This window comes from Homalodisca vitripennis, chromosome 8 (assembly GCF_021130785.1).
Source record: "Homalodisca vitripennis isolate AUS2020 chromosome 8, UT_GWSS_2.1, whole genome shotgun sequence".
Taxonomy (NCBI): Eukaryota; Metazoa; Arthropoda; class Insecta; order Hemiptera; family Cicadellidae; genus Homalodisca; species Homalodisca vitripennis.
The window spans coordinates 8,929,314-8,956,831 of record NC_060214.1 but is presented as its reverse complement, the minus strand read 5'-3'; the positions used below and the strand labels follow the sequence as shown (position 1 = coordinate 8,956,831).

At 35.1% G+C, this 27,518-nt stretch overlaps 2 protein-coding genes across 3 annotated transcripts in view; one reads left to right on the top strand and one right to left on the bottom strand.

The window, feature by feature from the left end:
- Window positions 1-9,259, top strand: part of LOC124367258 (vacuolar protein sorting-associated protein 8 homolog) — a 66,321-nt gene extending 57,062 nt beyond the window's left edge. For both annotated transcript variants that reach the window (XM_046823957.1, XM_046823958.1), the window contains 3 exons: window positions 602-712; window positions 2,298-2,475; window positions 9,077-9,259. In XM_046823957.1, the coding sequence (XP_046679913.1) occupies window positions 602-712; window positions 2,298-2,475; window positions 9,077-9,158 (371 nt within the window). In that variant the 3' untranslated portion in view covers window positions 9,159-9,259. The remainder of the gene's footprint in view (window positions 1-601; window positions 713-2,297; window positions 2,476-9,076) is intronic.
- Window positions 9,260-13,960: 4,701 nt separating this feature from the next.
- LOC124367095 (CD63 antigen-like) overlaps window positions 13,961-27,518 on the bottom strand; it is a 47,351-nt gene continuing 33,793 nt past the window's right edge. Inside the window, exons 4-6 of the mRNA XM_046823750.1 lie at window positions 25,830-26,063; window positions 25,363-25,424; window positions 13,961-14,100 (exon numbers count right to left, since the gene is read on the bottom strand). Of these exons, the coding sequence (XP_046679706.1) occupies window positions 14,007-14,100; window positions 25,363-25,424; window positions 25,830-26,063 (390 nt within the window). The 3' untranslated portion in view covers window positions 13,961-14,006. The remainder of the gene's footprint in view (window positions 14,101-25,362; window positions 25,425-25,829; window positions 26,064-27,518) is intronic.

The window sequence follows — 27,518 nt, the reverse complement described above, 5'->3', positions numbered from 1 at the left end:
AAAGTATACGTTACTTGTACCACTCTCTTAGCTCACTAACACTAATACTCCCACACACACACACTCCAAAGCACGGTGTAAAGCACAACGAACAACCAAATAACAACTAAGACGCACTCCATATTCGCACTCCACGCACAGCGGATACTGACTGAGAGAGTGAGCGGTAGGAGCAAACAATGTAATGCGACGAGCACGTCGAGACTTGCAACCCCCACCACCCGGCTGCTTGGGTTTTGGCCCTGACCTTGAACCCGGCCAACATTAGTTTATCCGTTCGCATACCAGAGGCCAAACTAGTTCGGCCTAACAATTCTACCAGGCTGAACTAGTTTTATCCTAACGCTATTAGGCCAAACCAGTTCAGCCTGTAATCAATAAGGCCAAACTAGTTTATCCTAGTGTGGTCAGGAAAAACTAGAATATCCTATCCAAACTAGTTTGTCCTAAGTAATCGGGTTTGTCCGGTAACAAACTTTACGTAGTGACTTGTTTTAGTTAGTCTCATCTCATTTGTATGTAAGAGTTAAGTGAATTGAAAAAGTGTTTTGTCAGTGCGTTACTTATCTATGCATTCCTTGTATTTTGATGTTGCTGATAGAGATGCTGAGGCAGGTGCTGAGTAACACGGATCTGAACCTGGCCTCAGAGTTACACCTGCTGCTGGAGCACACCAATGGCACTCTGGGCCAGTTGCGGCCTCTCATAATGGGTAAATACTCACCAGTTACCTGCTACTGTCGTATGTTAGAAAAATATAACTATGGCTAATGTCCGAAATCCAGTTATTCTTTCTTGTCAACCATCGCCAATAGTGCATTTTAAACAAGTACTCACAAGGTCTCTTGATACTGGCTACAGAGTAGTAAAAAAAAAAAAAAAAAAAACCGGTGGGAACTTAAAGCAGACCAACAAAACCAAGGAGTAACGTTGCTGGTCTCCAACTTCGGGTTCAATTCCCAGTGAGGTGACCCAAAATTTATAAATGCTGTGGACTGTTTTCCCTTGAAAATTGTTAGGATAAACATTTAAAAATGTCATTGGCATTGATAAAATTCCTAAAAAAATCCCTAAAAATGGATGTGTCTCTTTTTCAATGGTAGGTTTTGAGTGAATAGATAATTATTTTATTTCATCAGGTGAAGTTAAAACCATTTGTATTGGCAGCTAAGGTATAAAGATACCACCCCTGTGCTATGACCATGGCTTTTTTGGGAAACCAAGTTTGAGCAAAGGAGTAGATACTCTGCATAATGAAGCTGGTTCGTCTAGATAAACAGCAGATTTCAGCTGTCCATCTGTGTTACAGTGTACTCAGTTAAAGATTGTGCATTTTTTCATACTGTTAGTGATTATTACTATGTAAGATGATCACAGACATTATAAAAGAAGACGTGTTTCGCTGTTTAAATGTATGATACTCAACGATTTAAACTATTTACAGAATCAGTGATAAAAGAACTAAAGTTGTGCTGTTCAAGCAGTATCAGACTGATATCTTCAAGATAACTAATTTAACAATTTGACTTCATACCCTTTCTACAGGCTAACAATATTTTTAATAATAATAATAATAATATTAATATTCTTTATTACGTTAAACAATTACAATATTGCATGGCATGCGTCAACATAACTATATAAAATACATAACTACATAGATAAATGATGTTTTTCAAGGTAAATACATACAATGCAAATACAATTCTTGTATGTATCAGAACTGGGGTTTCGTGGTTGTTGTTAATTTCAAATATTTTCATCCCAGTGGCCCATCAAGAACTCATCAGTCGAATAAAATGCCTTTGATATAACAAAATGTTTCTGTTTGAAAGCTGCTGTTCTGTGCTGTTCGACTCGAAAGTTTGACTCAATCGAGTGATTGAGTGATTTGAAATTCAAATCTCTTTTCCTATATACTTGCACTTTTCAGTAAAACTGGTCAGCATTTTATGTGTAGCTAGTGTTATACTAAGGCTTTTCATCATTGGTTAGAAAATATTATCATAAATTGATTTTAATATTTGTGTGTTATTCTTATTTCTAAACAAGTCTATTATATCACTTTCTAACTTAATTTGATCAATGGGCTCTTATCGGCTTTAGAAGTCATTTTAAAATTATTGCGCAATTGTGTATTTTTTTTTACTGCAGTCGTTTTTTCCAATAAAAAGAGCTCTTCCATCAATAAAAAGTTGTATATGTGTAACTTCACTGAATGCCATCAATTACTTCAAAGGGGTGTGTCTATGTACTCTTAAAATTAGCATCCGCTGAAGAGTGCCATTGTTGTGCAGGACTGTTCGAAAAGTGCGTACACGAGAAGGCGATGTTGCGGACGACAGTCCAGCTGCAGTACCAGGACTTGCACAGTCAGCTGCAGAAAGTCCTGCAAGACTCGCGGAGGGGTCAGCTGGTACCATCTAGCTGTTCGACATGCCAGTACACGCTGCATTCCACCCTGCATCTCTTCAGGTAACCTCTACACCACAGTCGGACATTTTGTGTGCAGTTTGAAGGCCATGAGTGACTCTTGTATTTTTCTGATTTGAAAAACCGCCCAATATCAGAATTTTGTAATAAACCGATGCATTATAGTATCAAACGACCCGACAGAATATAATGAAATTCTTTACTGAATTGACTAACTTTCTTCCGCATTAGTGACATTTCTAGACTAACTTTGCTACTCTTTGACATTTTCCTCCAAAATCAATATGGTTCTTTCTTTGATCATGAGTAACAAGGTACAAGGTTCCAATAGTCTAGGACATTTTATCAAGAGTTATCGTATAGACAGACAGACAAATAATGGCACAATTTTAAAAAGAACTTGCCGGATCCTTAATAACAAGTACCATACATGTCACTATACAAGAAATTTATTACATTTGCAGTAATTTTGAATCAAGTATAATTTTATACAACTTGTCCACTTGTTATTTTATAATCACTGTATTATTATTACTATTATTAAAGCATCTATCATGTATTAATGAACAGGTTAGATTTCTCACGGATTTTACAATACCACCACTATAGTAGATTCAATAAATTATTTGGAACAGATTTTTCACCAATTCAGCGTTATCATGGTGAATGGTAGTAACTTTTAATGCTACTCTCTATAGTTAAAATTATATACTGTATTATTATTTTTTTTAAATTTGGTGATAAGAGATAAAACTAATGATACAACAAGACATCAAAGTTGTATAGCATTGACATAGTAGATATAACATTATCATAATTAAATTTTATAGGAAATATTTTTAATATTTATAAAATGCATTTCAATTGTACAGACATTTATTTGCTCTCTGTATTGCATTATTTAATCAAATTTTATTTGATATAATTAAACAGGATTAACCAATGATAATATCTCGTCACTACTCCACACAATCTAGTTGTTGTTTATTGTTACAGATGTGGGCACATATTCCACGTAGACTGTTTGGCCTCTCCGAGTCATTGTAATGAGTGCTATAAACCTGAAGTTTCCAGGTTAACCAAAAATATTATCTCGTCACTACTCCACATAATCTAGTTATTATTGATACAGATGTGGGCACATATTCCATGTAGACTGTTTGGCCTCTCCGGGTCATTGTAATGAGTGCTATAAACCTGAAGTTCCAGGTTAACCAAAAATATTATCTCGTCAATACTCCACACAATCTAGTTATTATTGATACAGATGTGGGCACATATTCCACATAGACTGTTTGGCTTCTCCGAGTCATTGTAATGAGTGCTATAAACCTGAAGTTCCAGGTTAACCAAAAATATTATCTCGTCACTACTCCACATATCTAGTTGTTGTTTATTGTTACAGATGTGGGCACATATTCCACGTAGATTGTTTGGCCTCTCCGAGTCATTATAATGAGTGCTATAAACCTGAAGTTCCAGGTTAACCAAAAATATTATCTCGTCACTACTCCACACAATCTAGTTATTATTGATACAGATGTGGGCACATATTCCACATAGACTGTTTGGCTTCTCCGAGTCATTGTAATGAGTGCTATAAAACCTGAAGTTCCAGGTTAACCAAAAATATTATCTCGTCACTACTCCACACAATCTAGTTATTATTGATACAGATGTGTGGGCACATATTCCATGTAGACTTTTTGGCCTCTCCGGGTCATTGTAATGAGTGCTATAAACCTGAAGTTCCAGGTTAACCAAAGATATTATCTCGTCACTACTCCACACAATCTAGTTATTATTGATACAGATGTGGGCACATATTCCACATAGACTGTTTGGCTTCTCCGAGTCATTGTAATGAGTGCTATAAACCTGAAGTTCCAGGTTAACCAAAAATATTATCTCGTCACTACTCCACACAATCTAGTTATTATTGATGCAGATGTGGGCACATATTCCACATAGACTGTTTGGCTTCTCCGAGTCATTGTAATGAGTGCTATAAACCTGAAGTTCCAGGTTAACCAAAGATATTATCTCGTCACTTACTCCACACAATCTAGTTATTATTGATACAGGATGTGGGCACATATTCCATGTAGACTGTTTGGCCTCTCCGGTCATTGTAATGAGTGCTATAAACCTGAAGTTTCCAGGTTAACCAAAGATATTATCTCGTCACTACTCCACACATCTAGTTATTATTGAACAGATGTGGGCACATATTCCATGTAGACTGTTTGGCCTCTCCGGGTCATTGTAATGAGTGCTATAAACCTGAAAGTTCCAGGTTAACCAAAGATATTATCTCGTCACTACTCCACACAATCTAGTTATTATTGATACAGATGTGGGCAACATATTCCATGTAGACTGTTTGGCCTCTCCGGGTCATTGTAATGAGTGCTATAAACCTGAAGTTCCAGGTTTAACCAAAGATATTATCTCGTCACTACTCCACACAATCTAGTTTTTATTGATACAGATGTGGGCACATATTCCATGTAGACTGTTTGGCCTCTCGGGTCATTGTAATGAGTGCTAATAAACCTGAAGTTCCAGGTTAACCAAAAGATATTATCTCGTCACTACTCCACACAATCTAGTTATTATTGATACAGATGTGGGCACATATTCCATGTAGACTGTTTGGCTTCTCCGGGTCATTGTAATGAGTGCTAATAAACCTAAAGTTCCAGGTTAACCAAAGATATTATCTCGTCACTACTCCACACAATCTAGTTATTATTGATACAGTATGTGGGCACATATTCCATGTAGACTGTTTGGCCTCTCCGGGTCATTGTAATGAGTGCTATAAACCTGAAGTTCCAGGTTAACCAAAAATATTATCTCGTCACTAACTCCACACAATCTAGTTTATTATTGATACAGATGTGGGCACATATTCCATGTAGACTGTTGCCTCTCCGGGTCATTGTAATGAGTGCTATAAACCTGAAGTTCCAGGTTAACCAAAAAATATTATCTCGTCACTACTCCACACAATCTAGTTATTATTGATACAGATGTGGGGCACATATTCCACATAGACTGTTTGGCTTCTCCGAGTCATTGTAATGAGTGCTATAAACCTGAAGTTCCAGGTTAACCAAAAATATTATCTCGTCACTACTCCACATATCTAGTTGTTGTTTATTGTTACAGATGTGGGCACATATTCCACGTAGATTGTTTGGCCTCTCGAGTCATTGTAATGAGTGCTATAAAACCTGAAGTTCCAGGTTAACCAAAAATATTATCTCGTCACTACTCACACACAATCTAGTTATTATTGATACAGATGTGGGCACATATTCCACATAGACTGTTTGGCTTCTCCGAGTCATTGTAATGAGTGCTATAAACCTGAAGTTCCAGGTTAACCAAAAATATTATCTCTTCACTACTCCACACAATCTAGTTATTATTGATACAGATGTGGGCACATATTCCATGTAGACTGTTTGGCCTCTCCGGGTCATTGTAATGAGTGCTATAAACCTGAAGTTCCAGGTTAACCAAAGATATATCTCGTCACTTACTCCACACAATCTAGTTATTATTGATACAGATGTGGGCACATATTCCACATAGACTGTTTGGCTTCTCCGAGTCATTGTAATGAGTGCTATAAACCTGAAGTTCCAGTTAACCAAAAATATTATCTCGTCACTACTCCACACAATCTAGTTATTATTGATGCAGATGTGGGCACATATTCCACATAGACTGTTTGGCTTCTCCGAGTCATTGTAATGAGTGCTATAAACCTGAAGTTCCAGGTTAACCAAAGATATTATCTCGTCACTACTCCACACAATCTAGTTTATTATTGATACAGATGTGGGCACATATTCCATGTAGACTGTTTGGCCTCTCCGGGTCATTGTAATGAGTGCTATAAAACCTGAAGTTCCAGGTTAACCAAAGATATTATCTCGTCACTACTCCACACAATCTAGTTATTATTGAAACAGATGTGGGCACATATTCCATGTAGACTGTTTGGCCTCTCCGGGTCATTGTAATGAGTGCTATAAACCTGAAGTTCCAGGTTAACCAAAGATATTATCTCGTCACTACTCCACACAATCTAGTTATTATTGATACAGATGTGGGCACATATTCCATGTAGACTGTTTGGCCTCTCCGGGTCATTGTAATGAGTGCTATAAAAACCTGAAGTTCCAGGTTAACCAAAGATATTATCTCGTCACTACTCCACACAATCTAGTTATTATTGATACAGATGTGGGCACATATTCCATGTAGACTGTTTGGCCTCTCCGGGTCATTGTAAATGAGTGCTATAAACCTGAAGTTCCAGGTTAACCAAAGATATTATCTCGTCACTACTCCACACAATCTAGTTATTATTGATACAGATGTGGGCACATATTCCATGTAGACTGTTTGGCTTCTCCGGGTCATTGTAATGAGTGCTATAAACCTAAAGTTCCAGGTTAACCAAAGATATTATCTCGTCACTACTCCACACAATCTAGTTATTATTGATACCAGATTGTGGGCACATCTTCCATGTAGACTGTTTGGCCTCTCCGGGTCATTGTAATGAGTGCTATAAACCTGAAGTTCCAGGTTAACCAAAAATATTATCTCGTCACTACTCCACACAATCTAGTTTATTATTGATACAGATGTGGGCACATATTCCATGTAGACTGTTTGGCCTCTCCGGGTCATTGTAATGAGTGCTATAAACCTGAAGTTCCAGGTTTAACCAAAAATATTATCTCGTCACTACTCCACACAATCTAGTTATTATTGATACAGATGTGGGCACATATTCCACATAGACTGTTTGGCTTCTCTCCGAGTCATTGTAATGAGTGCTATAAACCTGAAGTTCCAGGTTAACCAAAAATATTATCTCGTCACTACTCCACATATCTAGTTTGTTGTTTATTGTTACAGATGTGGGCACATATTCCACGTAGATTGTTTGGCCTCTCCGAGTCATTGTAATGAGTGCTATAAACCTGAAGTTCCAGTTAACCAAAAAATAATCTCGTCACTACTCCACACAATCTAGTTATTATTGATACAGATGTGGGCACATATTCCACATAGACTGTTTGGCTTCTCCGAGTCATTGTAATGAGTGCTATAAACCTGAAGTTCCAGGTTAACCAAAAATATTATCTCTTCACTACTCCACACAATCTAGTTATTATTGATACAGATGTGGGCACATATTCCATTGTAGACTGTTTGGCCTCTCCGGGTCATTGTAATGAGTGCTAATAAACCTGAAGTTCCAGGTTAACCAAAGATATTATCTCGTCACTACTCCACACAATCTAGTTATTATTGATACAGATGTGGGCACATATTCCACATAGACTGTTTGGCTTCTCCGAGTCATTGTAATGAGTGCTATAAACCTGAAGTTCCAGGTTAACCAAAAATATTATCTCGTCACTACTCCACACAATCTAGTTATTATTGATGCAGATGTGGGCACATATTCCACATAGACTGTTTGGCTTCTCCGAGTCATTGTAATGAGTGCTATAAAACCTGAAGTTCCAGGTTAACCAAAGATATTATCTCGTCACTACTCCACACAATCTAGTTATTATTGATACAGATTTGGGCACATATTCCATGTAGACTGTTTGGCCTCTCCCGGGTCATTGTAATGAGTGCTATAAACCTGAAGTTCCAGGTTAACCAAAGATATTATCTCGTCACTACTCCACACAATCTAGTTATTTATTGAAACAGATGTGGGCACATATTCCATGTAGACTGTTTGGCCTCTCCGGGTCATTGTAATGAGTGCTATAAAACCTGAAGTTCCAGGTTAACCAAAGATATTATCTCGTCACTACTCCACACAATCTAGTTATTATTGATACAGATGTGGCACATATTCCATGTAGACTGTTTGGCCTCTCCGGGTCATTGTAATGAGTGCTATAAACCTGAAGTTTCCAGGTTAACCAAAGATATTATCTCGTCACTACTCCACACAATCTAGTTATTATTGATACAGATGTGGGCACATATTTCCATGTAGACTGTTTGGCCTCTCCGGGTTCATTGTAATGAGTGCTATAAACCTGAAGTTCCAGGTTAACCAAAGATATTATCTCGTCACTACTCCCACACAATCTAGTTATTATTGATACAGATGTGGGCACATATTCCATGTAGACTGTTTGGCTTCTCCGGGTCATTGTAATGAAGTGCTATAAACCTAAAGTTCCAGGTTAACCAAAGATATTATCTCGTCACTACTCCACACAATCTAGTTATTATTGATACAGATGTGGGCACATATTCCATGTAGACTGTTTGGCCTCTCCGGGTCATTGTAATGAGTGCTATAAACCTGAAGTTCCAGGTTAACCAAAAATATTATCTCGTCACTACTCCACATATCTAGTTGTTGTTTATTGTTACAGATGTGGGTACATATTCCACGTAGACTGTTTGGCCTCTCCAGGTCATTGTAATGAGTGCTATAAACGTGTAGTTCCAGGTTAACCAAAAAATATTATCTCGTCACTACTCCACATATCTAGTTGTTGTTTATTGTTACAGATGTGGGTACATATTCCATGTAGACAGTCACTACTCCACACAATCTAGTTGTTTATTGTTACAGATGTGGGCACATATTCCACGTAGACTGTTTGGCCTCTCCGAGTCATTGTAATGAGTGCTATAAACCTGAAGTTCCAGGTTAACCAAAGATATTATCGTCAGTCACTACTCTTCACAATATATTTGTTATTTATTGTTACCTGTTTAATTTATTAGTTATCTATTATACGTTTTATACGAAAAATTATTTGTATTTTTATACACTTACCCTAGAAAATGCCTTTGGATGATTTAAAGCAGTCTTTTGGGAACTTAACAATACAATGATGCAATACAGTAATAATGTTTTAAAGCTTGAAATGGTAATATTTTGATGAAGGAAACAGGATTTTTCTGGACATTTGCCATCGTTCAATGATACAAGAAATCTGTATCACTATGTTTCGAGATATGCAATCTGATCTCTTCTTCAGATAAATAACTAACTTAACACATAATTACAATCTAGAAGAAGAGATCAGATTGCAGATCTGAAAATGTAGTGTTACTGACTTTTTGTATCACTGAACAATGGTAAGCATCTTTGAAAAATCCTGTTTTATTCACAATCCTTCCATCGTGAAAAACAAACTTCAAACAAAGAATAATTTTATCAAGGAGAGCACATCAGCTTAAAATAATCTTATTTCTTGTTTATCTGCAAGAAAAAAAGTTAGAAAATTAAAAATCATTTATTTTACAACAATTTTTGTAATTCTGACAACTAAGTGTTTCTTAAAATATACAGTTTTATTCATGTAGAAAAGCATGTGTGTTAAACATATTATGTCTAGAACCAGACAAAAAAGAATATTATTTTGTTTACATTACGTTATATTATACCAATGACTCATATGAGGATGGGCAAAGTAAGCTAAAAGGTGATCACCTTATCACTTCTTCAAAGAAAATATCTCTCTTAACAAGAAAAAAGAGAAAAAACTGTTCACCTTAATTGATTTTAAAGAAAAATGGATTTTTTATTTCTAACAACATGTTAATGGTGTCGAAGTTAATGTTTTGTATGCTTTTTCATCCTACTTAACTACAACAATGAAAAAAAAAAAATAATTCAGAGACTTATTTGACTTTTTTTAGATGCCAGAGTTTTAACTTTGTGGGGAACAATGGTTTTTTCAAAAATCAACAGAGCTGTAAAATATCATAAAGTTTGAGAGCTGTATGAGTTCTGCTTTTGATAGAACTGTACTCCCATAAAACCATACTAGGATAACACATACACTAATATAAGAGAAGGAAAATTACTTTATTTCAAAATACAATGAATAAACCAGCTTAAGTGATTTCTCCGAGACAGGCTTTGGCACGTGTTTCATAAGCCCTTGCTGCGTGGCTCCTCCTGATTTTTCTGTTTTCACAAATTACTTTTATAAGTGAACCGTGTCATTATTGCATTTTACTCCTTATAACATTTAACCTTTAATGAGTTTTGTGAATTGTTGTTCAAATAAATTACGTTCAAGGAAACAGAATTTTTCCGAACATTGCCATCGTTCAGTGATACAAAAAATCAGAAACACTACGTTTCGAGATCTGCAATCTGATCTCTTCCTCAGGTGGATAACTAACCTAACAGGGCATTTGACACGCATAACAGGGATGCTACAGGTCAGGGAAATCAGGGAAGTCAGGGAAAAGTCAGGGGAAAAAAAACAGGACTGGAAATCAGGGAAAAGTCAGGGAATCCGGTCTCAAGTCAGGGAAAAGTCAGGGAATTTCGACGTTGGTCAGGGAAAAATATAAAATCCCTTTACACAAATAAACTTACTGCCGCCGCGCCGAGTCCAAGCCTGCAAACGACGCGGCACATGAAGCAGGCAGCCGAGGCGGCTCGGCCGGCTATTAAACTGTCTTCACTTATTTTTTGCTTTTTTATATTTGCCACCCTGTTAGCCTCAACACCGCTTTTTTCCACCCATTAATTGCCAAAAACCCTGGGGATTGCGTCGAAAAAAGTCAGGAAAAAAATGAAAAATTTGGTCTGGAAATCAGGGAAAAGTCAGGGAATTTCATTATTGGACTCCTGTAGCAACCCTGCATAAGTTAGGAATAAACAAACTTCAAACAAAGAATTAATAATTTTACAGAAAATTTTATTTGTTTGTCATTTAATCAAAGATTTTAGATTTTCATCCTTGGTGTCATTTTGAATATCATAATTATTTTGTTTCTGTTAGTATTTTTGTGTGTGAATTAATCATTTTACAAGCAAAATTTTGATGTTTAACATGAACGTTAACCCATTGCGGATCACTGACGAGCTGGGCTCGTCACGCAGCGACCGGGCCTAACGGCACGGTGACGAGCTCAGGTCGCATAAGCGGTCTGCTTTTAAATTTCCCTCCAAATAGTTCTGTTAATGTCTGATAGATCGAGCGATCGTCTTCACTTGTCTACTAAGAGTGTTTAACAACGGTCTATGTTTAAAATTTTCAAAAGTTGTATAAATATCCTACAGATCGCAGTTGTATGTCGAAGTTGAAAAATCATTCATATGAGTTTACTCTCTGCTTTTTAGCGCTTCTGATTGGGTGTTTACCTCAGTTGATATTATAATACTTTTGAGGCTAATGACACAACTAAACGACGCAGACGTACATGTTGGTGGGTTTAGTCTAGACAATGACCTGGATGTTGCAATCGATTCGCCCGAGCCGCTTTATTTAGACCATGATTCAGACATCATCCCTGCCACGCCGTAACCTTGCTCGCATGTTATCGTTCCTACATCACGGATAACCCAGCATGCCCATGTTCCATCTGAACGAATACCTTTGCAGCTGAATTTTCTAGTATGCAATAGCGAGAGATACGATGTGGCGCACCATTGCTGTTCGTGTGGCCGCTGACCGTGAATTAATTCGCGCCCGCTGGTGCCCGCGCGCCAAAACAATACGATCCGCAATGGGTTAATCTTCAAACTTCACCAATAGCTTTCATATGAGAAGTCAGTTTGCAGAACGACTGGGATATGTGTGTCTATATTTTCTTGTGAAAAAACACAGTTTTAGTTGTCAATAAACATGTAATGTGCTGCAATTGTGTAAAACATTTTACATTGTTTTGCTTTAACCACCTGGTTAAACATTAACTAGGAGTGTATTAACTTTACACTTTTCTCAGTTGAGACTACGTCATGACTATAGTCAAGGAGTTGAGAGCCAATATCCGCTGTATTAGCATGCAACCTGGTTTGTCTTAAACTCAATAGAGGAATCCTTCTTGAGAAAGAAATTGATTCCCTCCGCTCTAGTTCTGATTGAGGTTGAAACAAGAGAGTACCAAAAGGGTTAAAAATGTGAAACGATAATTTTTTTCTCAGATTATATTTATTTTAGCTTGAAATATTTAAAAGCAATCGTCAGACATGTAAATAAATGTTAATTATATACAGTTAAAGTGGTGACTTTTAAATCTCTTTATCTAGTTTTCTGAAGATGATATAACTTTTGTTTATGTCTGGCGGTTGGGGCTAGGAAAAACTAATCTGGAAAAAAAAATAATCGTTTCATAATTTTAACCCTTTTGATACTCTCTTTTTTTGACCTCCATTAAAAGTACCGTATATGACAATCAATTTCTTTTTTAGGGGAAATTTCTCTATTGGTTTCAAGAAAAACAAGGTTGCGTGCTTATACAGTGCAAATTATCTTTCACCTTCTGGACTGATATGCTACATTCTACTAAACTAATGATTAATTATCGCACTAAAGAAGTAAGCGACAGCCTTGTACAGGCCGAGCGATTCCATGTGGTCTCCTAGGCGTGAGAGGGGAACCACGGCTGGTAATGAGGGGGGAACGGTGTCAGAGGGGAGTATAAGCCTACTACCACATCGGCCGGTCAGATTGAGATTGTGACTTCCCCCTGCACTCCAGATGAGCAGTAGGCTACTACTCATTGTCGGGCGAGGACCACATGGAATCTTTCTGCCTGTAGGGTAAGTAAATTGTGGATACTCCCTAGCTGCATTAACAGGCTTATTTCCCCATAATTAATGTAAGTTCGCTAAGTATACTAACCTATTTCATGTAGTTTTTGTTAGTGGCATTTTTAACTATTTACAAATGTAAAATCATTTTAAACAAGCGTTGCATTAATTGTTTTTATGATTAAAAAGGACAAAAAGAAAGGTTTTAACGTGAGATAGGAAGAGCAGGCTTATCTTTACCAGATTGGAAACCCAATTTATAAAGAATAAGAATATCCTTCTAACCTTCAGGAAGTTTTTTATACAGTTCCTCATTAAATAAAACTAATCGTGTACCCAATCTCAAACCAGTCCTTAAATTTTGTTTTAATATAAACTTATTTTGACCCAATTTCATGCCATTTAATTAGCCCTTAGTAAAATTTACTGCCATTTAACGTGTTTTAAAATACTTAAAACCAACGATAAGACGACGCTTTCATAATGATTTCCCATAATATTTGATTTTCCTGTCTTTTCCATAATACTTTTTAACTTTTCATATGGTTTTGTTTCTTCTTCTTCTATGGGCCGGCCTATTGCCATGCACTTAAGCCTCAAGGGCCTTTTGCGCACCCCAGAAGCGCACCATGAGGCCTACCAGTGTATGATTTCAGCAGTTCCACAAACCACCGAAAACAACTTATCAGGTCCTCTTGGGGAAATTCACCACCCTTGTCCAAACTACCAAAGATGGCATACCGCTCCCTTGCTATTGCAGGACAATCAAAGAGCAGGTGTTCAGCAGTCTCCTGTTCATCACACATTCTACGTGATTTTCCTACTGTCTTTTCCAAAATACGTTCTAACTTTTCATGCGTTTTGTTTAGTATTAAAACACAATAAACTGTTGTGTGTAACTTGTAGAATCTATGTGATGTGTGTTAGAAGAAACAAAGGTGTTGCAGTTTCCAAATTTTATTGGAGAAAGGTACAAAAAGTGGCCCTTGACGGGCAGGAACTAAGCAACTTCAGTTGCCGGGGAGGCTGTCTCTTGTCTTCTACTGGCTTTCTCGTCTTCAGCCGTCGTCCATATTCTCAACACTGCCAACTTTCTGGTGCAAAAAACATACAAGTGCTTACTCTACATGCTATGTACGATCAACTCAGTAGGGTACCAGGGTACTACGGTATTTACATCTTTGGAAGTTATCAGTAGAGATGAAGGTAAGGTTAGAAATTATCCAGGAGGAACAGGCAGATTGCAAAGTAAGGAAGCAGGTAATATAATAATGTATAAATGTCAATGGAAATAAATTCTAGCGTGATATTCAAGCCTTCTCATCAGACACTGAAAGCAATAAGAAAAAGAAGATGTAGTTTCTAATTTAATTGTATAAAAATCTTTTATAATTTGTATTTACATTATCTTAAACACTCATTTGAACATAAATAATATTATTGGTCATTCTTAAATAAATCGTAACTCTAAAAATCCATCAAAGTTAGTGTGCAAATTTGAGAATCAATTTATATTTAGAATTGCTTTACATTCAAATGTTATACAACTTTTTGTATGTTTTTGAAATGTCATTGGTGATTTCAAAATAATATTTTAAGGATCCCCGGGTAAAAGGGGCTCATTGAATTTTTTGCAATTTTGGTATTTCATGATATTGTCACTTGCCAGAGCAGCAGTATATATTACCAATGGAAATAGAAAAATAGGTATAGAGAAAATACACTTATAAAAACAACGACCTTAGGGAAAAAAGGTGCTCATTTCAAAAATTACACGGGATAAAGGGATAAAGCCAAATATTACTCGAGATACAGGGGTATAAAGCCAAATATTACTCGGGATAAAGGGGTATAAAGCCAAATATTACTCGGGATAAAGGGATAAAGCCAATCGTTACTCAGGATAAAGGGATAAAGCAACACTTGTCACTGGTTGACTGGTGATAGAAAATTTAACTTCTCCTGGTTTTGTTTGTTAATTATGTTTGAGAATATGTCCTGGTTGTGCCGTGTTACAACATGTAGTAGATAGTCTTTAATTACAGTTTTATTAATTTGGTAAAGATTTTATTCAACTGAATTTGAGTGGAGGAGTGTAGGTACAATGGAAGAAAGTCTTAGTGATACTTCTAAGAAAATTGAAAATTACAGCAAAAAAATAGGTGAAAAACTGAACAATATAGTGCACAAGTTGTGTATTGAATTAAACCAAGTTAGTTTTTATCCAGTTTCTGAATCATTTATTCTCTTGTACATTGAACTCTGGGAAAAGGGGGACTCATTGTTGTAAATGAGCCCTGTACATACTTATGAAGATTAGAAATTTATTTCTGCAAGGAATTAAAAAGTAATCAGTGACACGTACACAACAATGGCTTATTTCTTGACTTTTTTATTTGCCATCAAATTTTTCAATAATAATTATAAAAACCGTAATTGTTTTTCAAACGTTAAACGTCTGAAGTATAACAAAAAATGTATGTAGGCTTCGCAATTTTGCAAAAAAAATTTATTTCAAAAAGTTTTTTCAAATATTTTCCGTATACTCCCAAGTGGTACCTAAAAACATAATTTACCTTAAAAATTAAGCAATCGCGTGCCTGGTGGGGTACGCAATAATCAAACGCATAGCAATGTGTACCCCATCTAGGTGGTAATTATTAAGGAAATCACTTAGCATATATTTAGGTTAGAATTATTTCTAGAATAATAACCAGCATTAGGTCAGTTGTAATGAGAATGTAAACGACAGTGGTACCAATTTACAAGGCCATATTACAAGTTTTGACATGACAACCAAAAACCAAGTAGCACACATTTCTGAAGAGACAAATATACAAGTTTCAGACCTTCATCATATACCAGACTAAAATAAATTTATTAAGAGCTGAAGAGTTCGGTGGCACACATTTGTGTCACTGGTCGATTTTAATAAAAGTTTTTGTGGGATATCGAGTATGTGGGAACCTTAAATTAGGTGGTCCTAGGTAACATTTTTTTTGTCTGTTTTGAACTCAACATATGTGGCATTTTTTATATTTAGGAATGTTTTACATAGAACAAAACTTTTTATATTTTCAATGGATTATATAAATTTTACTACATATTTGTAGCTTTCTGTAGATAGAGTCATGGTCTGCACAGCCTGGGATATCGTTTCTTTTAATCATATTTTATAAACTGAGAATCAATAAACTTTTACTAATTAATACAAATATATCAATTAACGAATTAATAAACTGATCTCAGGCCGATCAGACTCGATTGTTGTGTTCAGGTTATAACTCATACGAGGATCTTTTCTAGATATATATTTATGTTTTGATGTATCTTTTTTATGGATGGAAATAAATGTATTTTCTATAATAATACAACCTGCACATAGTTTTTCCACCGATCTGTGGTGAAAAAACGTGTGCCAGCTGGACTAGTTTAAAAAGCAATTTATTGTAGTGTTCATACACAGGGTGTAAATTAAGTCCTAATACGCCTGGATGTATTCCAAACGGATTTTGATATTGATGTAAAAACTTCACCATACCTATTAAAATACTTTTATGAACTTTTTATATATACACTTTTTTTTGCATATATATATATATATATATATATATATATATATATATATATATATATATTTACGAGGGGGTACCCAAAAAAAAAACCGGAATTATTTTATAAAAATTATATATTATCAAATTTTTTACAATAAGACCTTATCTCCTTCAAAATAATCTCCATTACAACTAATACACTTGTACCAACGGTATTTCCATTGATCAAAACATTTTTTGTAGTCATCTTTAGAAATGGCTGCAAGCTCGAGCTTCGTTTTTTTCTTAACCTCTTTAACGCTGTCAAATCGTTGACCTTTCAAGCCTCTTTTCATGTGTGGAAATAAAAAAAAGTCGCATGGAGTGAGGTCAGGCGAGTAAGGTGCGTGGGGCAGCGGAACCATGCCGTTTTTGGCTAAAAACTGCCTAACTGAGATGGCTGTGTGTGCCATTGTTTTCAGAAGGCAGCAAGTTTCAACTCAATGTGCCTTTTGATGGTCAGTCAGAAGTCGAGGAACAAATTTGGCAGCAACCCTTTTCAGTCCTAAATCTCCTGTTAAAATTCGCTGAACCGAGCTCCAAGTTAACCCACTACTCTTTGATAGTTCCTCAATTGTCTGTCGACGGTCGGTGAGCACAAGTTCACGAATTTTCTCAACATTTTCGTTCGTTCGAGAGGTTGATGGACGTCCAGAACGAGGTTTGTCTTCAATCGACTTGTCGCCATTTTTAAATCGAGCGAACCACTCGTAGACCTGAGTTTTCCCCATAGCATCATCTTTGTAAGCTGTATTCAACATTAAAATAGTTTCTGCAGCATTTTTACCAAGTAAAAAACAAAATTTCACAGCTGCACGTTGTTCACTTAAACTTGCCATGACAAAAAACGAAACAAGAACAAAACAGGGTTAGGGAAAACAGTCACTACGAACGAACAGAATGCACTAGGACAACGGAACTGGGGTCACTGAGCTCGCAATGGGTTGCGCGACACACGCCTAGCGGCAGGAATGTGTACTACACGCTGCCGGCTGCCAGCAACACAATTCCGGTTACTTTTGGGTACCCCCTCGTATGTGTGTGTGTGTGTGTGTGTATTTTTTTTTTTTGTCTGTGAGATCTGTCTCCTTAATCTGTTGCTAATCAATGAATGGTTTTGATGGCTTATCATTCGGAGTTTGAATCGTGCAGAATTCAGACACTGTAAAATGAATTACAACACAAGCTCTATAGATGACTTTAGTATAGCTTCTAATATCAGAAGTAGTTTTAGCTCTTGTAATTTATTAATGAGCGGCCATCAGACATACTCCTGCTCCCTTTATGGATATAAAAAAAAGTCATTGAATAAAAATAAAAAGTAATACAGTTTAAAATCAATGTTTAAAGTCAGTAACAAAATTTTATTTTAGCTCAAACTACTCTTGTGTTGTAATACCTTCCCTAGCTCACTGGAACTTTTATTATTTTAACACTGCTATGAAACATGTCTTAATGAACAAAACTCTGAATGTATCACGAGGAAGAAACTACAAGCTTTAAGTTTTGCAAGAAACTTCATTTCTCCATAGACAAGAATGGACATGTTAGTGCATGTCCAGCCTCGGAAGTCTCAGTGAAGCATGTTATGCAACACTTTGTGTGATGATCAACACTTTAAAACACAATATTTTTAAAAGTAATGATTGCCATTGTTTTTTAATTCTTAACATATTTAGACATACACTCTTTAAGAACCATACATGACAAAGCGATAAAATGACAGCAAATAATTAGTTTCCAAGCATTTTATTTTTTTACAAGCTCAAGCGATTTTTTACATAGCCAATAAACATGCCTACGATTAAAAGTACAGTAAAAGAGCTTTTGTACAGTCTGCCAGTTTTATTTATAAACATGCATATCCAGTTAAACACTACGTAATGTACTTTTACAATAAATATTACTATTTAATCATAGAAATTGACTGGTATATTATCTTCAGTCAGCGACAAGGCACATTGAGTTAATGATACCATATTATGTTGTGTTGTTGTTGTTGGAGTGACTCCCAGATCAATAGACCATCGTGCTATATGAAGGAAAAATAAATTAGATGCATAATAAATTGATCTTGTTTTACAAATACCAGCTGGAGACAGACGGGAGTGTATAAAATGTATTTTAATTATTGCTCGAGTTTTTTCAGATATATTTATCAGCCAAATATAATACAGTATATTAATATTATATACAACATAATATAATGTTATATTAAATTCATATCACTGTATTGTTCATATTTACAAATCTAGTTCAATAGTAATATGCTAAATCTAAGCTACAGTTTAATTTAAGCTACCCATTTTTAAAAATTAGTATGTCTGTAAATCGTTTTGGAAAACACTATTAATTACTATTCTACATATTTACAGAGAAGTAATTGACAGAATCTTTAGTCTTTAAAAGTGTGTACACTTACAAGAGTTTATGTTTTAAACATATTTTGGTAATAGTTTAAAACAACTTTACTCTCAATTGTTACTTTACATTATCAATCAATACATTTAATGTCATTCAATAAATAAAAAAAAAAAATTACAATAGTTTTGGAATAAATAATTAAGGTTTTTTATATAAATAACTAAATAACTAACAGCTCTTTATAAGCTGTCTTCCACAGTTTATAAATAATTTTTGCATATATAATTAAATAAATAAATATGAAAATTTAGTTTAAATATATTTGTCTAAATTTGTTTAAATATGTAATTTGTACTTTTTGTTTTATTTAGCGTCTTTCACATCAGCGCTTTTTACTTAATGTTTTTTAATCATCAATATTTTTGTCCAAATTGAATTGACTTTATCAAATAAAGTCAATTCAGACTACAATATTGATTAGGTTAACAGCTTATTATTTTTTATATATCATTAATAGTTTGGGATGACCAAAATTGCGGTGTACTATATACAAAATGGGACAAAGAAGTACCAATGGAAGAAACCATAGGGAAATGTATAATACTGTATAAGGATTGTGTTACAAAATTACTCTCTACGTTAGTTGCCAGAAAAGTCTAAATTGTAATTTAATCTCCCAAAACTATCTTCAAACACACAGATCCTTGTAGGGTATGATTTAATTACTATGATTTCAACTATGAAAATTAAATTATTATTTGCTTAAAGTGAAAATTCATTCGTAGAAATTATATTTTGTAATAAACAACCCAAAGTAATAGGGTTTCGGATATTTGCCATCTTTATATGTTACAAAATATACAACACCATGTATGTTACAAAACGTTATAAATATTGTAACATTTAATGACAGAAAATGTCTGGAATCCTATTATCCTTTCAAACCTTCCATCGTCTAATACCAAAGGTACATTTATTATGTTTTAATTTCTCTAGCAATGTTGAACAAAATTGCAATTTCTGAAAAACATGTCAATTTCTGAATAAAAAAACCCATAGTTTATGTCTTTGTTAAAAGAAATTGATGAAATTTGGTGTGTTTTTCATATGTAACTTTAATTTTATATAATATAATCTATTGCTTGTATACCTTTCATTAATACAAAGTCAAATATGTTTTGAAAGAAGGATTTATAAGGCAAGAAAATTTGTGTCTTTTGCATAACGTAGGATAACAGAATTTCGGACATTTGCCACCGTTATATGTTACAAAAGGTATAACACAAAATTTCGAGGATTGCAATCTATTCTCTTCTTTAGCTGGGGAGAGGTATTAATACATACAAAGTAGGATAGATTCCAATCCTTGAAACAATCTGTTATACCTTTTGTAACATATAACGATGGCAAATATCCGAAATCCTGTTATCCTATCAAACCATCCATCGCCAATCACAAACTTTAAACAAAGAATTGCATAACTTATTATACGGTATGAATACAAATACTTTTCATGTTCATTAACATAAAGTATATTTCATTCTGAACAAAAACAAATCTTTAAAATCACTTGACAAATAAGTACAACAATAAATTCTTTTTTAAAGGTCTGGAAACAGGCAAAACTGTGATGGGATTCTCAGTAAAACTTTATAGTAATTGTTGCAATTTTTGGTAGCTGTTTAAAAAAAATGACTGGGATCAAAAAGGTTAATAATAACAATTAATGCTTTGAAAATTTCAGAAATTGTTCTACACTATGTAAAAATCTAGATAGTTATGATACTCACTTTACACAAATAAAACATGAAAAAACACAGTTTTACGTAATTATTTACATGTGCGATTTGCTACTAAGGAAAATATGTACAACATAGCCATATTGATTCATCTACTCTACAATTATAAAATGTACACATCTCTATATGAGGAAGTGAATGGTACTTTGATTTGTGCAGACAGAAAAACAGAGACATTACAAAGATACTAGTTGAAGCTTGAATAGATGAAGGTCGATTTAAACAAGTACGGTACTTTGTTCTTCAGTTTTATTTGAAAAATACATGCTCAGTACAATGTTTATAAACAAATGTGTGAAGTAATGTGAATGGTACGCTCTTACTCAAGTGCTTCCAAGATATTGCGCTGAATTTTATTAAAACTGATTATCATACATAGAAATACCGTTGTAAAATGCTAATTTTTTGGTATCATTAATGTACTTACGCATAATTGTGTTAAAAAATCTTGTCATAAAACATCACAAATAAAAATAATGAACAATAGAATCTGTGATGTAAATATTTATATTGAAATACACTGTTTATAGAAACAAACAAGGACGTAGCCAGTACAAGGGGGTGTTCAAGTACGACCACCTCAAATTTTTGTCAATTACTTTTTTAGCAAACGATTATTATTATTATTTAAATAATTCAGTATTACTGACAAGTATTGCTGGAAGATCATTCTCAACATTGAAACGGGTTAAGAGCCTTTTAAGGAACAAAATGGGGAATGAGCGGTTGACTGCATTTTCCTTACTTTCTACCAACTACAGGAAAATATCAGTTGTCTTGACACTCCCCAAAATTTTTTCCTGGCTAGGCTTGGACACAATTTATAACTTATTGTTCATGTTATTACTGTTGTGATGTTTTATAAGTAATTTATTTTTGTTTTAAAATATAAGGGTTGTCCAGAAATCAAATAATTTTAGGCTGTAACTCAACTAAAACCAACATAGCTGCCAAATTTATGTGTCTTTCGACATCAAATAATGCCACATTCAACCAGTTATTTGGAGGTACTTATTTTAACACTATATGAATTTCCCAGTTTTGTAGGCTTTTGTTTAGAAACTCACTGTGTAGTTGTTTAAGAGGTAAATACATATTTAATTTTTTTTTGTAAGAAATAAATGCTTTAAATATGTAGCCATAATAAAGTATATAAATTAATTGTAACATTTAAACAATTTTTAAATTTTGCAGACATTGAATTTTTGTAACATTAGGTATTCATGCATAAAAATTGTGTATATTTTTATGCATGAATAAATATTTATTCAAGTTTATAGCTTATTAAAAAATTAGATACATGTATAATAATGAAGTTATAAGAGTTTTTGTTTAAAGAGCATTAATTGTTATACATTTTCCAGCTCATTTTAATTTTATACAACAAAAGTTTTTAAACTCTACTTATGGGCAGCCTGTATAAATTTTTACACAACTTGAATACTATAATTTAAACTATATGTGATGATCAAAGGGCTCAAAGATAGGGGCAAAAAATTCAAAAGTAGTCTTTTTAAGCGTATTTACATATTTTACGTATACACATATTTTCTTGATTGGGGTACAAATTAATATTACTTATAGCACCAGAAACATTGCAGACCGTAAATAAGCACTTTTAAATCTAAGTTGAATTCCAAAATCCACATATGTATTTAATTTTTTGGTAAGTGCAACAACACAAAATTAACTGTTGAACAGTTAATAAATTAAAGCGGAAGTGAATTTAATCAGTCGTATCTGACTCTTTTGGACCGCAGTAACTTTTCAGTTGTACGTAAGTTACATATTTTCTTTATCGGGACAAAAAAGCAAATTATCACTATGGCACTTGAAAAATCTTAGACAGAAAGTAAATTAAAAGAGCTGAAAGTAGATGCTTTTTAATTGAAGTTGGTTTTTGTTGGTATATAGTTTCTTTATCGGGGCACAAGTCAAATTCAAGTATGGCACTTGAAATGCCTTAGACAGAAAATTAATTTAAACAGATGGAAGTTGACACTTTTTGATCAAATTAAGTTTCTGAGACTTATGTGTATATAACAAAACCTAAGATAGAACCAGTCAAAATTTTATTTACGTTTTGAATTTCTCAACCATGGATATTGAAATAATATGCACCCGGTATGTCTACCTTATGTGTAGAAAGATTGTAGGGCTCCATCATATTACGTCATGATTGCTTTCACTAAGAAAGCTATTGCCTTCGATTTTGAAAATTGAGTGTGAAGCCGTGGGTAACTGCTAGAATTTTTCATAAAAACTTTTTTTCCACAATCTTGGAGAGAGCCATGGCTCTGCCACTGGACCCGCCACTGAGTTAAAAAGATGTGGAAGATCGGAAGAAGTGGAGGAAAACTTTGGCGAGACCAAATACCACCTTGGGTATTAGTGGCCTTGGGAGTAAAGAGTAAACAAGTAAGTTTGATTATAAAGGCAAAAACTGCTTTCCCTACTAAATAAAGAATATTTACTAAAATTTGTAAGATTTTGAAATTCTTTCTTAATTTGTGTATTTCAGATATGACGGCATGGTGCTGGTGTTTTTTTTTTCAGAGGAAAATTGAAAGCCTTCACAGTGCAACCAGTAAAAAATTACCTATTTAGATATATCCTGTCAATCTAATCTTCTATCCTGTTTATGTTTCTTCACAAACAACTAAAAAGGCCATAACTGGCTGAGCCTTAGCAAAGCGTGTCACTGGAGGGGCTGGACAAATTTTATTTTTGTTTGTCTGCATGATAACTCGAGAACAAAGTGACCTATTGACGTGAAATTTTGCAGCGAACCTCAGTGAAGCCTGTTACATGCCACATGTTGTGGCATACTCCTTCCTTGTTTGCAGAGGTCAGTAATGGAAGACCCATTATTGGTCTCTGGCATGGGGTTGTGCTCATGAATACAGGGTGGCGCATATGTCAGTTTCCCCATAAATTGGGATACTATTTTGTTTCGATAGTTTGGTAACAATGTAAACTTGGCAACAACACGGAGTAAGTTCATTGTTGTCTCTTCCAGTGGCTAGTGTAAAGTGACGCTCTTTGCATCTACTATTTGTTTGTGTGTGTTTTTAAAATGTTTACAACCCAACAACGAGTTTACATCCTTCAGTTGTGGTTGAATAAAAATATTGCTATAATAATTGAAGAATTTAGTGGTAAATATCCAAGTGTCACGATACCCACTCGACAGTATATGCGGAAGTTAAATAAGAAATTTGAAAACACAGGAATCGTTTAATGCCCTGAAGTGTGGTCGTCCACGATCAATTTGCAATGAAGAAAAGCTGCAGACAGTTGCTCAAGCTTTTGTTAACCAGTCACGGTAAATCAACTCGTAAGGCATCTGCTGAACTAGAAATATCAAGAAGAAGCGTGCAAAGAATGTTAAAGCAATTAAAATTTAAGCCATACCACCCAACTTTACTCCAAGTGCTTCCATTAGGCGATTGAAATTCTGTGAGACAATAATTATCCGCTCAGAGGCTGATCCAAATTTCTAGCGATTACTTTTGTGGTGTGATGAGACATGTTTCAAACTAAATGGATGCGTTAATCGGCATAACTGTGTGTACTGGTCGAATGTAAATACTCATAACGTAATCCAAGCAGAACTCAATGTGCCTGGTGTTATGGTATGGGGAGGTATTTAGAGTACTGCACTGATTGGTCCTTATTTTCTTCAAGGAAATGATAACTCAGAAAGTTACTTACGGTTGCTGCAAGAAGTAGTAGTTCCCGAGCTCAGAAACAATCCTGTTTTCAATATTCATTCGCTCATCTGGCAACAAGATGGCGCCCCAGCACATTTCGGTATCCAAGTTCGAGATTTTTTAAATGATACATGTAATGAATTGACTGGTCGCCGTGGTACAATCAACTGGCCTGCATGCTCGCCAGACCTGACCCCATGTGATTTTTCACTGTGGGGTATTATAAAGGAGACTGTGTATGCTTCAAAACCTCAAAATCTTGATTAACTCAGAAACCTAATTAGAAATGCATTTAAACTTGTTAATAACGATAAACCTCTATTGCTAAAAAATTGTGATCCTGTTCTTAGTCGTTGTATGAAGTGTATACAAAATCAAGTTGGACATTTCGAACAACTGCTATAACATTGTTTGGTAATATGTAAGAAATTTTGTGTAATGAATTTGTTTTCTTGCCTAAAAGTGTTTTATTCAATTAACCTATAACGCCTTTAAATTTCTCTTTTGGGGAAACTAACATATGCGCCACCCTGTAGTATTTTTAGCAACAGCTCAAATACCGCTACAAACCATGGCATTAAAGAGTTACAGATTCTATATTGGTGTGATTTTGAGAATGGACTTATCTGCCACTAATGGCACTTGGGGCAGTGAGCAAGTTATTTTTGTTTTCTAGACAACATTTGTACAATTTCACCAGAATTTCCCCCTGAAGTAGCTTATCACCATATAGCCCAGTCAGTATGTTCTGGGTTGCGTGAGGTTGTGTAAACAATGTATTAGAAAGCAACAGTTATTTACGACACAATCAGCTGATTTTGCTGGTGACATGTGAATGGCAAGATCCAACATGCTGGAGCAACGCTCAGATGTCATGCACTGCTTACTTCATCTCCTCTTCCTTCCTGACTGCTTGTGCCAGGCAGCAGGCTAGGACTATCCCTAACAGCTGCGGTCAACAAACAACAACATTGGGATGAATATACTTTATTTTGTAATGAAGAATGTCAGTTAAGTATATTTGCTATGGATTTACAAAATACTATTAATCAAAGGAGTACTTTAAGAAACCTTCCCAAACCATTGGAGAAAAATGATAAAATCCTCTTAGAAGGATATATATATATATATATATATATATATATATATATATATATATATATATATATATATATATATATATACGTTTTTAAACATTGAGTCAAATCATACTAACAGTTATCAGGCAAAACGCCTTGAGAAGAGAATAAACCCACACTTCACTGTCTTCTTCACTCACATTGCATGACAATCCAGGATAATAATTAGTGCCTATCCAGTATAGCATTTTGAGGGATCAAATAGGCAGACTTACCTCAATGAACGCTATCCCAATTCCGACAGCCATGATGATGACGATGTTATCTTTGGTTTTGGTCTTGAGTCGCTCGTAGCAGCCGTCTTGGAAGACTTGTGTCGGGTCGTCAGAGTTGCGACAGAGAGCGTTAGGGTCATTCTGGACGTTGGCGACACAACAAGATCCTGGCACACTACCGTCTGCGAATACCTCATTCCATCCCTGCGGTCCTTCTACTCCGCAGCAACGCAGCTGTGGGCCGTGTGAGGAGAGAGTTAGTATATTGATGTAGAGTTAATCGAAAACATCATGGAAATATTCAAATTCAGGCAGTTTGTGTAGATGTAAGTTAATAGCAGCCCAGTTGTTAACCGAGACAAAATGTTTTCACAAGTATTGTTTTAAAATTAATGTGCATTATCATGATCAGTGTTGTCGGTTGAAAACAGAAGATTTAACCATTTTTCTTTATAGTTTCACTGATTAGGCCCGAGTAGTAAGGAGTAAGGCTCTCATTTATGGCACATAAAGGAAGAAATCTTGGACTTGTGACCTAAATTGTGGATGTTTTTATAATGCTTCTGAGACCTCTACACTGATTCCATTCCTTTCAGCTGTTTTCAAAGTAACCAATCAATGAAAGAGGCTGCGAATTTAGTTACTGTTTATTTAAATTTATTTCTTACAATATGCTTCATGAGATCAACATTGAGCATCTAGGAGCTTCCAGATCCCATGAGTCCTAGAGATATGAGCTTTTAGATACTGGAGTCCTCAAAGACCAGGAACTTCTAGAGATTGTGAAACTAACCTCCCAAAACCCATTAAATCCTGGTGGCTAATTCCTTTTGATGGCAAGAACTCGTAGAAGTTGGCAGCTCCAAGTGGATGGACAAGGCTAAAGGCTTCCTGGTGTGAGATTTTCCAGTGGCCAAAACTTCCCAGAGACGTGGAATACCATTTAAAGGCTATAACCTTTGAGATGTCAAAAGTTTCAGGAGACCCCATAGGCCAAGAGCTCCGAAAAACTGGAAAATTTCACAGTGTTGGTGTTCCATAAGGATGAGAGCTCTCAGAAGCCGGTAGATCCTAGAGGGCGGCAGCTTCTAGTGACTGATTTATTTTGCTTACTGGGAGTTTCCAATCATCAGAAACTTAAAGAGGCCAAGATTTTCCTGATACAGTGAGATATCAGGAACTGGGAACCTGAATCCTTTTGGATTCCAAGAGCCTCGATCTAGACATCAGGAAATCACATAAGCTGGAATCATTTTGCCTGGGAACTTCTAAAAGCAGGAATCTTTGAAATGCCATTTAAGCTTCTTCTTAAGGTGGCCGAATACTTAGGTGATCCTAGTAGGAAGTATAGGGCTTTGAGAAGTTAAGTTCATCAAGAAGTGGTGTATTGTACACTCCGTATAGTATACTTTCAGGAGTCACCGTCCATAAGTTTCAAACTGCCAGGTCTTATGGACTGCAATGGAAATCTTTCTACATTTTGAGTCAGAATGTTTTGTAACTATGCAATCACTTTATATGTATGAAAATGTTACCTTCAACAACTAGAACTAATCTGTTTAATAACATTCTTGTTGACATAAGAAATAGTAAACATCTAGAAAACAAAGGTACAACTGATATGTTTCTTAGAGTTAGGAGTACTGTAGACTTTGGGATGAATTTATGAACAGTTCACTTCCTTTTTAA